The sequence below is a fragment of the Terrapene carolina genome, unplaced genomic scaffold (genome assembly GCF_002925995.2).
Source record: "Terrapene carolina triunguis isolate 2854851 unplaced genomic scaffold, T_m_triunguis-2.0 Scaffold53, whole genome shotgun sequence".
Lineage (NCBI taxonomy): Eukaryota > Metazoa > Chordata > Testudines > Emydidae > Terrapene > Terrapene triunguis.
The window spans coordinates 2,353,264-2,367,175 of NW_020664404.1; the positions used below are offsets into that span (position 1 = coordinate 2,353,264).

General features: G+C 48.9%; 1 protein-coding gene across 2 annotated transcripts in view; it reads left to right on the forward strand.

Annotated features, from left to right (window-relative positions):
- Positions 1-181: 181 nt before the first annotated feature.
- ADD2 (adducin 2) overlaps positions 182-13,912 on the forward strand; it is a 28,256-nt gene continuing 14,525 nt past the window's right edge. For both annotated transcript variants that reach the window (XM_026657159.1, XM_024207761.2), the window contains exons 1-8: positions 182-379; positions 1,067-1,202; positions 2,722-2,873; positions 4,941-5,021; positions 5,865-6,014; positions 8,578-8,721; positions 9,403-9,501; positions 13,638-13,814. In XM_026657159.1, coding sequence (XP_026512944.1) covers positions 182-379; positions 1,067-1,202; positions 2,722-2,873; positions 4,941-5,021; positions 5,865-6,014; positions 8,578-8,721; positions 9,403-9,501; positions 13,638-13,814 — 1,137 coding nt within the window. The remainder of the gene's footprint in view (positions 380-1,066; positions 1,203-2,721; positions 2,874-4,940; positions 5,022-5,864; positions 6,015-8,577; positions 8,722-9,402; positions 9,502-13,637; positions 13,815-13,912) is intronic.

Genomic DNA, 13,912 nt, shown 5'->3' on the forward strand with positions numbered 1-13,912 from the left:
CGTCCCATTATTGTTAACTGAGTTGTACATCATCCACTATCCCCCTGGGCAACATTCAGAATGGTTTTTTTTATATTGCTGTCAGAGGTGCAATAAACACACATTCAGTCCTGCAGGCGGCTCTTGACCCTTTCATCTCTCTGCACAGGTACCAAGAAGTAAACTCTAGACAGCCGTGAAGATGAGCAACGAAACCACCCTGGAGGCAGTCTCTTCACCCCCAGTCTCCTCCCCGCCCCCCCAAGGACAGCGTTACTTCGATCGTTTCTCCGAAGATGACCCAGAATATCTGCGCATCCGGAACATGGCGGCCGATCTCCGGCAGGACTTCAACATGATGGAGCAGAAGAAGCGAGTCACCATGATCCTGCAGAGCCCAGTGCGTAGAGAATGCCTGGCAACTGGCCAAAACTAGGGAGTGGGAGTCAGGGATTGTTATCCCCTGTTCTGTCTCTGTATCCTAAGACCTAGCTTCTCCGCTAGCGGGCTCTCTAATACCGCTGCCTCTATTTATTTGTTTGGATTGCCCAGCTCTAGAAACCAGCTGAAGTCAATAGGAGCTGCAGGTGCTCAGCACCTCTGCAGATCAGACCCACTGAGCCACCAAAATGAGTGGCCAGATTCTTCAAATCTCCCAGCACGTTGGGCGCTGAGCCCTTCTAAAATCTGGCCTTAGGCGTCTAAAGTTGGACATCCAAAAATGGAGACTCCCCCTGCCCCATTATTAAAAGCCCCTTCTGCAAGCATGAAGCTTTCTCCTCTTGGAGTGGTCACTGGGGCATGCTCTGTGCTTAAGGGACGGAGCATAGAGAGAGCAACTGATGCCCAGTGTCCTTCTTTAGGTGTTGCTTGTTCCCCTGTACCAGCAGGGCTGTGAGTGCTAACTGTGTTTAATGTGCGAGGCCGGGGAACCTGCTTCCCATTAAGCGCCTTGCCTTGGCGAGGAGCGCCGCCGGCTTTGTCAGGGAGATGCTGGCCCTGTCACGTTCACGGCGTGGCTGTAGGGCAGCGTGGGCGCCGATCTGTGAAATCGCTGACGATTCACTGCCTGCCATGCTTCTTTCAGTCTTTCAGAGAGGAGCTGGAGAGCCTTATCCAAGACCAAATGAAGAAAGGGAACAACTCCAACATCTGGGCCCTGCGACAGATCGCGGATTTCATGTCCAGCACTGCTCCCTCCGTCTTCCCCACCTCTCCCATCAGTATGTTGGTGGATAACCCTTCTCAGGGGCTGGAGGGGGGCGGGGAGGCCTGCCTTGTCGCCAAGTTACCAAACCGGGGTGGGACAGGGATTGCAGGATTCGGAAAGACAATCAAAGGCACCTATGGTGCCCATCTCCTAGTGAATTTCAGTTGGATGGAGGTGCCTAATTCCCCTAGGCTAACAAGAAAGTCTCAGCTATATCTCTCCCATCTCTGAGTGGGGTTGTTCGAAGCTCTCATGGTTTCCAGTGAAATATTCTCTAGTTCCACTGATTTCACATACACCCATACAGTGGTCAGCTTCAATGGCAACCAGCATAAGGATAAGTATCAGAGGGGTAGCCATGTTAGTCTGGATTTGTAAAAAGCAACAGAGAGTCCTGTGGCACCTTTAAGACTAACAGATGTATTGGAGCATAAGCTTTCGTGGGTGAATACGTGCGTCTGACGAAGTGGGTATTCACCCACGAAAGCTTATGTTCCAATACATCTGTTAGTCTTAAAGGTACCACAGGACTCTCTGTTGCTTTTTATAGCATAAGGATAAATAACACTGGGTTTGTGCTCCTATTTGCTTCTTTATAATGCACAAAGCAGGCCTTGAAGACTGTGCTTTGCTGACTCTATTTTGAAGGGTTTCCCCTCTTTATTTTTCACCTTAAAAATTCCAGGAATATCAAATCATTCCCTGCTTTTCCTAGAGGTCTCCTTGGAAGACCAGAGAACTGCAGCGGGAGCTTTTCTAGCCCTTAACTAAAGAAATGAGTGGCTGTCCCTTTAACAAAGAGAAGCTTCCGCCCAAGTGTCTTTTGTGTACTTGAGTTGAATAAGTGATGATAAAAGAGGTATTTTAAAATACCCTGAACACTATTGCCTAAAAAAGGTAAACATTAGAGTTGTCTGAAATTTTTTGTTCAACTGCTTTTTGATGAAAAACGCCTGGGTTTTTTAAATTGGAATGTTTTTCAAAAAATTGTGTGTTTTTTTTTGTTTGTTTTTTTAATTTTTCAGGTTTCTGATCAAGCAAAATGTTCCTCTTTCCTTCCCAATTTTTCCTCCCCTCCCCCAATTTTTTTAATGGCAAAGTGTAAAAAAAAAAAAAAAGAAGAGTTAGAGGAAAGGGGCAAAAAAAGGATGGGGGTGGGATCCTAAAAATAAGATCAACCCTAACCAATTGCATTTAAAAATGGAGCTAGGGAGGGTGCTCCCCTTGTGTTTTTATCCAGCACTCCCCAATCCCAGTCTAAGACTGGCAGTGATGGGTTCGGGAGTCCCACAGATCCTTCCACGGCCCTTGTGGGCTGAGAGGTAAGGTGTGAAGGCTCAGGGAAGGGAAACCACCATGGCAGACAACAGATACGGACTGAAGAGCTCGGGGTAGTGTCCTGCCTCTCATCTAGGGGAACAGATAGAGATTGGATGGGCCAGTGCCAATGGCCTCGAAGCCTCCTTGCTTCCCAAAGCACCTTCTAGCTAGGAGCCCCTCAAACCAGCTAACCGAGCTCTGCTTCTCCTCAGGTCTCTCCATGGTGACGCCCATCAACGACCTCCATGGCACCGAGTCGCTGTCCCTAGCGAAAGGGGAGCGGCTCATGCGTTGCAAGGTTGGCAGCATCTACCGACTGCTGGACCTGTATGGCTGGGCGCAGCTCAGCAACACCTACGTCACGGTGAGGGAGGAGCCCCAGTGGTAACATGGACATGGGGCCATCTCTGTAGTGAGGATGGAACAGGACTAGGGCCCTACCAAATTCACAGTCCATTTTGGTCAATTTCACAGTTGTAGGGTTTTAAAAATCGTAAATTTCATGATTTCAGATATTTAAATCTGAAATGTCACAGTGTTGTAACTCTAGGGGTCCTAACCCAAAAGGGGGTTCTGGAGGGGGGTTGCGGTATTGCCACTCTTACTGCTGCGGGTGGCACTACCTTCAGAGCTGGCAGCTGGAGAGCAGCAGCTGCTGGCTGGGAGCCCAGCTCTGAAGGCAGAGCCGCCGCCAGCAGCAGCGCAGAAGTAAGGATGGCCTGGTATGGTATTGCCACCCTTACTTCTGCGCTGCTACTGGCAGGGTGCTGCCTTCAGAGCTGGGCGCCCGGCCAACAGCTGCCGCTCTCTGGCCACTCAGCTCAAAACACAGCACAAAAGTAAGGGTGGCAATACTACAACGCCCCTACAATAACCTAGCGACCCCCCTGTGCCTTCTTTTTGGGTCGGGACTCCCAGTTTGAGAAATGCTGGTATCCCACGTGAAATCAGTATAGCATAGCGTAAAAGCACACAAAAGACCAGATTTTGCGGGGGGAGACCAGATTTCACACTCTGTGACGCGTTTTTCGCAGCCATGAATTTGGTAGGGCCCTACAGATGACCACACGCTGCCGCCGTCCTGCCTTTGCCCTGCACATCCTTGTGTGGAGCTGAGATGGAAGCGTAGAGTTCTTGGTCCTCCAGTTATCAGAGTGGACCAAATTTGTAGGTGGAAGGATATAAAGAGAGGGAGTTCCGATTGGGAGACTGATCTCATCTTTTCTATTAAACTCTGGCATCCCTCAGCAAACAGTAGACCATGTAGCCACTGCAGGAATGTCACATTTGGCACATGCCGTCTGTGCTGGTATCTTGCAGAAGCCAGTGCATGGTCCTTGAGAGGAAGGGGAAAGGAAAACCTCTCCAACCTACAGTGCTTAAGCACCCGGTCAGCGGTTTAATACTATAGGTGGGAGTTGGGGGTTCAAAGTGAATGATCTCATGACGTCTGCTCAGCTGTGTCCTGCATCAGATTACCCCTATCTTACATGCACATGTGCACGGTCAGAAAGCATCCAGCTGTGACTTCCACAGACTGACTTTACAGTCCTAACTTGGGAACTGCTCCTCAGCTGGTTAGATAAGAATTCCCTTTCAGGCCATTCAGTTGCTCACTACACAAAGTGGGCCAGATTCTTAGTGGAGCTATGCTGAGCATCTGGACCAGAGACAACTAGTAAACACAGCAAAAAAAAAAAAAAAAAAAAACGTAGTGAGTGGCATAGACACTACTGAGAAATGCCACATCCCTTTATCTTTGTGATCAAAGGCTAGGAAATCTAGCAGCTCCAGCACAGCCGCATGGCATGTGATCATGGAACATTCAGCACTAGACTCTTTGAATTTTTCTCTGTCACTGACTTCCTTTTTAGTTCAGCCCCAATTTCCAGCGTTTAAAGTTCTTGCCCATTGTGACCCCAGTGGTACAGTATTGAGACCGAGCTTGGTCAGTCACGTTTGACTTTCCCGGAGATCTGAAACCAAAATGAAATGCGGTGGAATCTCAGAGATTGGAGGCTTGAGAGGGAAATGCAGATGAAAGGAATTATGTTTGGTTTCTTAGTATTATAGGTGAACTTGGAAGGATCTAGCACCCTCCCGGATTCCATCCCAGCCCGCGCCTGAACGTCTACACTGCCATTTAACAGCCCCTTAGCCCACACCCAAGCCAGCTGTCACAGGCCAGCTGCAGGTTTTTAATTGCAGTGTAGATCTATCCCTAGTCCTGGCCAGGAATGGACCCTTGACTAAATGACATAGTTTGGAATGGAAATGGCTATAGAAAAGAGAGACTCTTAGTAATATGAAGAACTCAGAATGTGCCACCAGGAAAGTAAGAATGCACATGCTACTGAAAATTGTCCAGTTAACCCTAACTCGCCTCTTCTCCCCTTTCCCCCCCTCCCCCCCCGTGCATTTCTTTTGGTAGATGCGTGTCAGCAAAGAACAGGATCACTTCTTGATCTGCCCTAAAGGTCTTTCGTGTAATGAAGTCACCGCTTCTAGTCTGGTGAGTGTGCTAAATAACATCCTCTCCCTCCACTTTCTCTCTCTTGAGATGGTAAAGTAAATCCAGGCTGGTAAATCTGGGACCGCTTTGGAAGAAGCTGACAGCAAAGAATTCTGTATGACACGTGGTTTAAAAAAAACACAAAAATTATGATTTTTTTTTTAAAACAATTTCCCCCCCCCTCCCACCGTTTTTCTCAAAAATTTGAAATGCTCCAGAGTGGTTTGAAAACTGCGGTGTGAGTGGGAGAGAAATACATGTGGCAATCTCACCATTTTTTTCACCCTTTTTGGGTCAAAATTCAAAGTTTTACATTTTTTCATCACTGTTTTGAAACTCAACATTTTTTGTCCAGCTCCTATCTATAAGGAGGCCTCATCTGTTCATTGAGCCAAATCAGACTCCTGATGGACAGTGAACATTCAAGAACCACCTGATGGATGTTCTCTTCAAGCATGCATGGCACACAGTAGGTTGTGATCCCAACAGATGTCACAAGCCATACGGGAACGGGCTGAGTTGCTGTAAAATTGTAGGACCTGATTCTGTATCCCATATCTACCTCGCAGGCTTAATTCATAGATTCCATGGCCAGAATGGACCATTGTGATAATCTAGTCTGACCTCCTGTAGAGCCCAGGCCAGAGAACTTCCCCAAAATACTTCCTAGAGCAGATCTTTTAGAAGGGAGCACATTCGTTGAATGCAGAGCCACCTGGAAGGTGGATCCAACGGGTTGATGAGAGAGCACAGTGGTGTTCTGCAGATCTGGGGTGAGCCATGGGGAGTGTGAATTCCTCCCCTCCCCGGTAAATCTGCTGCCTCATTTCTTTCCTGCTGCAGATTAAAGTGAACATCCTGGGTGAAGTGGTGGAGCAGGGCAGCACCAGTTTTTCCGTGGACGCTAGAGGATTCGGCCTGCACTCAGCCATTTACGCAGCCAGACCCGACGTCAGATGTATTATCCACTTGCACACGCCTGCCACTGCGGCGGTAAGGAGCCCCATCAGTCATGCTGACGGGCCACGGTTTGCCAGGGTCAGCTGCTGTACCATTTGCCGTGGTTTGCACTGCAGCTATAGAGAGCTGCAGAGTTCAGCTCCAGCTCTGAACATCCTGAGGGTGGGGAATCCAGGGCTTCATTCAGGCTCATTGCTGATAACACCCTGCTCACCTCTGTGGTTTTGAGATCCGTGTGTGGCCTCCCCACTCCACGAGTCTCTCAAACATATCACTCCCTCAGAGGCTGATCCACGTCCTGTTAAAATCAGTGGAATTAACGGGGCCTCTGACACAGTGGTATTAAGTTTCATTTCCCTTTAGAAACCATATGATGTTTTTACAGATCCAGACTAACATAGCTACCCCTCTAATACTTAAATAGGATAGATATTTGCATCAAATAAGGCTGTTACTTTAGGAGCTAATAACAGCAGAACATCTGCTCAGGAGAATGGCCTCTTGTTTCCGGACAGCCACAGCATTTGTTGATCCTGGGACAAAACTCAAAGGCAGTGGCTTCGTTAGACCGAATGTCTAGCACAAGCCCATCTCTGCTAAGTAGCTTCATTCGTAATGGGTTATGAGAGACCAGTCCTTACTGAGGCATATTTTCCAGTGGGATTCAACCTGGTCTTTAAAACTGTACCTGGGACTTTATAACACCTCCCCAACCCCCTGAGCATGCAAATGGACTTTGCTCATGCAAAGATGAGATGGATGAAATTCACCCCAGTGCAACGGACTTGCATCCGTGTACCACTTTGAACGCCATTTAAACCCTTTGAGGGGCTAGAACTCAGGAGTTCAGAGTTCTGTTGCCACCTCGGTCACCGACAGTGTGACCTTGGGCAAGTCACTGAATGGCTCCGTGCCTCAGTTTCCCCACCTGTTCCGTGGGGATAATACTTCACTTACAGGGATGTTGTGAGACTACCTGCCCTCTCTTGCCCCTGGCATGCTACTGCTCAGGGGGTTTACCCAGAACTGGGCAAGGTCTGTGCTCATCCAGTCCTCTTTGCACAGTGGAACTGTGCTGTTTCTGCCACGCTGGAATGCTGCCTGGCCCCAGAGAAGGGGGCTCTATTTGCCCCTCACTTGAGCGCTTCTCTGATATGTTCAGGTTCCGTTATTTAAGAAATAAACATTTTTTTATCTCCAAACTTCATTTGATTCACCTTCGGTCAGTTGCTTTATGCTTCTAATGTGATGCAGGGCTGCAGAAACTGTGGGTGGGATGCGTAAAAGTAAGCAAAAGACGCGCAGCCCCTGGGAGAAGAAAGGCCAAAATATGTGACTGCTACAAAACTGCAGTTCTCCTGCGTTCCTTTTATTGGCACTGATAGCAGAGGCTAATTTTTCACACTGAACCTTCATTGCTTCATATGCCCGCGAACTGATCAGCTGATGCAACCGTTGGTCTGAGGGGCCAGTCCTGGGAGATGCTGGGCAACCTCAGCTCCTGTTGATTTCACTAAGACAGAGGAAGAAGGATGCTCAGGATACTGCAGGATCAGGGCCGTAAAAGTGCAACAACAGGCCACAGGCTGTAGGTTTGGCCACAGCTTGCAGGTTTGAAAGCTGAGCACAGACTTGACAGGTGCGTTAGTTTAAACATGAGCAGGGAACCAAAATGACACTAAACTGGGAGGAGTGGTAGATACGCTGGAGGGTAGGGATAGGATACAGAGGTACCTAGACAAATTAGAGGATTGGGCCAAAAGAAATCTGAAGAGGTTCAACAAGAACAAGTGCAGAGTCCTGCACTTAGGACAGAAGAATTCCATGCACTGCTACAGACTAGGGACCGAGTGGCAAGGCAGCAGTTCTGCAGAAAAGGACCTAGGGGTTACAGTGGACAAGAAGCTGGATATGAGTCAGCAGTGTGCCCTTGTTGCCAAGAAGGCTAACGGCATTTTGGGCTGTATAAGTAGGGGCATTGCCAGCAGATCGAGGGATGTGATCATTCCCCTCTATTTGACATTGATGAGGCCTCATCTGGAGTACTGTGTCCAGTTTTGGGCCCCACACTACAAGGAGAATGTGGAAAAATTGGAAAGAGTCCAGCGGAGGGCAACAAAAATGATTAGGGGGCTAAAGCACATGACTTATGAGGAGAGGCTGAGGGAACTGGGATTGTTTAGTCTGCAGAAGAGAAGAATGAGGGGAGATTTGATAGCTGCTTTCAACTACCTGAAAGGGGGTTCCAAAGAGGATGGATCTTGACTGTTCTCAGTGATAGCAGATGACAGAACAAGGAGTAATGGTCTCAAGTTCCAGTGGGGGAGGTTTAGGTTGGATATTAGGAAAAACTTTTTCACTAGGAGGGTGGTAAAGCACTGGAATGGGTTACCTAGGGAGGTGGTGGAATCTCCTTCCTTAGAGGTTTTTAAGGTCAGGCTTGACAAAGCCCTGGCTGGGATGATTTAGTTGGGGTTGATCCTGCTTTGAGCAGGGGGTTGGACTAGATGACCTCCTGAGGTCTCTTCCAACCCTGATATTCTATGATTCTATGCTGATCTTCCCCTTTGTTTCCTGCGTTCTCTCTGTTCGCCAGGTGTCTGCCATGAAATGTGGCATCCTGCCTGTATCCCACAATGCATTGCTGCTGGGCAACATGGTGTACTTCGATTTCAATGGAGAGATGGAGGAAGAGGCAGACAGGATTGAGCTACAGAAGTGCCTTGGACCAACCTGCAAGGTTAGGAGAAAAGTCACGCTCCTCGGACTGAAAGATGTTGTGTCTGATCAGCTGTCGGGCTAATACAGCTCAGCGGAGTTGCTCTAGGAGTGGGTTTGGCCCAGTAATATTTTCATTGGAGATGGGCTGAAGAGGTGGCGTTCAGATCTGGGTCCAAACCAGGCCTGGGCTGGGGTTTGGGTTCTGGTTTGCGGTCCTGTCAGGGCTTCACATTCTGACGTGTCGTAAGATTTTGGCCCGTCATATGGCTAAAGCACCAGACTGAGAGATCTGGGTTCTACGGCTGGCTGGGCTATTGCCCTGCTGTTTGAGTTTGGGCCTCCCAATTGCTTTGTGCCTCTGTTTACCCATCTGTGTCCTGACATACCTGGAGGAGTGCCACATAGATTAGATCCTGACACAGCAAGAGGAGTGCCACACAGATTAGATTACAAGGAAATGGCCAATAACCCAGGCGAAGTATCAGAACTACTCAACATCTGGGAAGTTACAAAGGTGTTAAATTGCTGTCACTTTTTACAGAACCTGCCATTCCGAATGTGAGCTGAAATAGTCGGCAAGTCATTCTAGGGACCTTCCGGTGCTGGGCAAAAACCCAGACTTGTCATTGGACTGTGTCTCTGAGCCTCTTTAGAAAGAAATGAATTCACAGTGTTAACTAGTATTTCATTTTCCCCGCAGATCCTGGTGCTGCGAAATCACGGCGTGATCACTCTGGGAGATACAGTGGAGGAAGCTTTTTATAAAACCTTTCACTTGCAGGCTGCTTGTGAGATCCAGGTGAGCAACTCCACCAGGGCAGCACGTTGGAATGAGCATCAGCCCTTGTCAATGTGTTTCCAAGCTCGCTTCTCATTACAATGCTTTGTTACTCTGCTCAGGGCACTGCACTAGGTAGTCTAGATGAATACTCCATCTAACCAGCCACCCAGGTACTTATGATTCTTGTCACTGTAAAGTTGGAGTGTCTCCCATAAGTTAAAGACAAAACTATTTGCTCTTTTTCCCTTCCCTACCACCAGTATAGACTGACAGACTCAGGGTGATAACTTGCTAAGACAGGACTGCATTGTGTCTGGTATGCCTAATATGGGGAGAGACCCAGGATCATTACAAACCCCCTGTACCAGACACAATGAGTCCTGTGTTTGCAAGGTATCACTGTGGTATAAACTGCAGCGTTCTAAAGCATCCATCCCAAATTTCCAGCCGCAACTGTGGAATACTCTAGTGCTTGGTGCAGATGGTGGGCTGCAGGATGGCAACATCTTGTTTTGACCCTGGGGAGATGTCCCGCAAGGAGCAGATTAAGGTTTGCACTGTAGGAGAGTGCTGCAGAGAATACAGGTTTCAGAGTAGCAGCCGTGTTAGTCTGTATCCGCAAAAAGAACAGGAGTACTTGTGGCACCTTAGAGACTAACAAATTTATTTGAGCATAAGCTTTCGAGGGCTACAGCCCACTTCATCAGATGCATAGAATGGACCATATAGTAAGAAGACATATATATAGTAAGAAGTTGACACCTTCTTGTCAACTGTCTGGAATGGACCATCTTGTTTATCACTACAAAAGTTTTTTTTCTTCTGCTGATCATAGCTCATAATTAATTAGCCTCAGAGTTGGTATGGCAACTTCCACCTTTTCATATTCTCTGTATGTATATATATCTTCTTACTATATGTTCCATTCTATGCATCTGATGAAGTGGGCTGTAGCCCACGAAAGCTTATGCTCAAATAAATGTGTTTGTCTCTAAGGTGCCACAAGTACTCCTCATTCTTTTTGCAGAGAATACACCAATTCAATCTGGCCTGATCATTTATCTCCCTCTACTGGGCAATCCCTGGAACAGACTTCAGGATGGAAACCAACTTCCTTTTTTTTTTTTTTTTTTTTTTTTTTTTTTTTTTTTTTTTTTTTTTTTAACAACTTTATTTACTGTCATGGCTTCCAGTCACTCCCAGCTTAATCTTGAGTTTCAGCTGCTGCCCTGTTATTTGAATTGGGCCTTTGCCTTCTCCTCCGCTATTGCCTGTTGTTTTGGGGTGGGATTTTCAGAAGTGTTCGGCATTGGCCTAGATGAGTTCCCACTGAAGTCTCTGGGAGCTTTACCACTGACTTCAATGAGAGCAGAGATTAGCAAATGCTGATTTGGAAACCTCGCCCTCTAAGCCTTCAGAGCTCAGCAAGAGCTCAAATGGGGACACAAAATGAGTGATGTTCTGCATCGCTTGCGGCTGTTATTCATTATTTATATGGTGCCATAAACGTGTGTGGTGCTTTCATAGTGAATAAAAGACAGTGGCCCTGATTTGGCTGTTGCATACACCAGTGTAAATCAGGAATAACTCCACCAAAGTCAATGGCGTTACACCCATGTAAAAACCAAAGTGTGATGTGAATCAGTCCCGAAGAGCTCACAGTCGGAGCGAGGGTGTAACATGGCAAGGGATGGTATTTCAGGCATAGTGCGTGTTCGCTGGGCTAGCCTGGGGGGGCATTCGCCTTCAGTACACCGTCTAGGCGCACCTGTACAAACGCTTTGAGACAATGGTGGTGCAAGTTTCAACCTGAGCCATGTCCAGAAAAAGTCTTTGGCTTCAAACCCCTCACTACATTGGAGCTGCAGTTATTGTAGTTAAAATGATTAGTCCTTATTATCAAGCACCATCAATTCCACAGATTCATTTCTAGGTGTAGATCAGAGTAGAGTGCTTTGCTCGCACGCTGGAGGCTTTTGACAGATGTTGAAAACACCCGAGGGCACCAGTGCTTTACTCCACACCTGCCTCTCTTACCCTCTTCCCTCCTGCCCTGTCCCCCTCACTCTCCTTCCTTGCAATGCCCCCGCTCCCTTCTCTTTTCTTTCCATTTAGCTGATCCCCTCCTAACTAAAAATGGAACATGACATTGGCTGCCACCACATTGTTCACTCCGCTTGCCTGTTATGGCCTTTCCCCCATCCTGTGTTTGTCTTGGGTGTTTCGCTTGTAAGCGCTTCAGGGCAGGGAATGGGGAATACTACAATGGGGCCCATCTCTTGGTTGGTCCTTAGGACACGAGTGTCATAAACGTGATTCTGTATAATAATGGTATCAATCAGCACATCTAGAAAGCTATCCTCCCTCGGATAATCAACGTTAGCCACCCAGAATGTTAACAGACAAATGCCCTCAGCTCTGTCACCAACTCAAATTGCCCTGCTCTGTCCTGCTTCCCAAATCCCCATAAACATAGCACACACACACAAAATACAGCATTGGTCTCAATCTGAGCAACCCAGACAGAGTCAGCAGGATGCACTGAGAAGAACAGAAAAGGGAATAAACAGGGGTTGCACTGTTAATAGCTTCTTGTTGGCCACGTGGAGTAAACCGGTTTGTAGGAAGAGTTTGCATTAAGAAAGGACAGTCGTCCAGCCGCTCAGGTTTTCCATGCATGGAAGGGGTGATATGGACATGTTTGTGATAATGCCACAATCCTCAGAGCTTGGCGCTGTTATCAGCATTGGATTCGCTGAAAGCATCAGTGCTCCAATCTCTGTCCTGGCTCCGTGCCTACAGCCAATTCTCCTGCAGCCCCACCTACAGCTGTTGTAGATTTCCTTTGTGGGTTGGTTTTTTATTATTTTTATTTTTTTAAACAGTGGCTTGTCAGCAAAGCCTGAAAATGCAGTATGAGGATGCTGACTTTCTTCTGCTCCGCTCTTCCCGCGCGGTGCGGGTGCGGCTGTACTGAAGCGGCGGGTTTGGTTGCACTGGTTAGGCAGCTAGCTTGCAATCAGTGTCATTTATTATAAATGCCGCTGTCCTCCCCTCTGCACATCGACCTACTTCTTTAGCTGGGAAAACGAGGTCAGCAGTGCCTGCTGAGGCCTGGCCCCTGAGCCATCTGCAGGTGAAGGGCTGGGAATACATGCGCTCTGCAGACTGCCTCCTTCCCACATGCAGCCTTGTTGACGCTGCTACTCATGGGCCCTGCTGCCTGTTTCCTGTCTCTCCTCTCCGCCCCCGCTCTTTACTCCCTAGTCATTAACTCCCCAGCGCAATAGCGGCATTTGAATGCCCAGTGACTCCCGAGGCTGCTTGGCTTTGTTTCCAAACCGGCCTGCGCTCTGCCTCTGTGGCTGGCAGGCGGGGAGCGTGCCGGGGTCTGGGGCTGTTACAGATGCATCTCGACCTTCTGAAATACGGCAACAAGCGCCACGCAGCTATTTCAGTGCCGTCAGCTGAGGAGAGGAAAAGGTCGTCAGTAAATAAATGAATTGGGACCGATGCTGCAAACCATCCGGGTGCCTGAGTAACATGCACGTTTACAGGATTAGGGTCTCACATGGCAAGCACTTCAGGGCAGGGGACATTGTTTCCATTCGGGGGGAGAGGGGATGCGCCTGGGGCCCGGGCCAGCCCCCATGGGGGGTGGGGAGGGAGTGCCACCCAGCTCCGCTCCTGATCCTGGCTGCCAGCCCCATGCTCACGGCTCCACTCCTGGTGAGGCTCCGCACCCGGGACTCTGCTCCCAGCCCCGTGCCTGCCCCCAGCTGTGGCCCCAGCCTCATCCCCCTTACCCCTGTCTGTGTCCCCCCATCCCGGAGCTGCAGCCCTGGCTCCAGAGGGTGGGAGGGGGGCATGGACAGGGGTAAGGGGGGCACAAGGTAAAAAGTTTGGGGACCACTAGTGTAGGGTAACTCTGGCACGCTCCCAAGGCTGGGCTGGCGGGTAGCTGCTGCAGGAGCCAACTCTAGCAGCTTTATTCCATTCAGGAGCTCCCTTCCACCAAGGGAATTCTCTGCTAGCCAGAATCCTTCCCCTTTCTGCAGAGCAAACGGGGGTGGAGCATAACCAAGAATCTGGCCCTTCCTCAGCGGCTTCTCCAGCTGCGCCTGTGTTGCTGTAGTCTCTGTGCTTTGCTCTAGGTCTCTGCCTTGTCTAGCGCTGGGGGAGCTGAGAATCTGATTGTGCTGGAGCGGGAGAAGTACAGGCCCCACGACGTTGGGTCAGTCCGATGGGCCGGGAGCACGTTCGGACCCATGCAGAAGAGCCGCCTGGGAGAGCATGAGTTTGAGGCCCTCATGCGAATGCTGGACAACCTGGTAAGTCTCCAGCCGATTTAGCTGTGGCCCATTCCTCATTCTCCACACTCCCCTTCCGCCTGCCTGGAGACAGCGCAGATACGTCTACACAAGCTCCA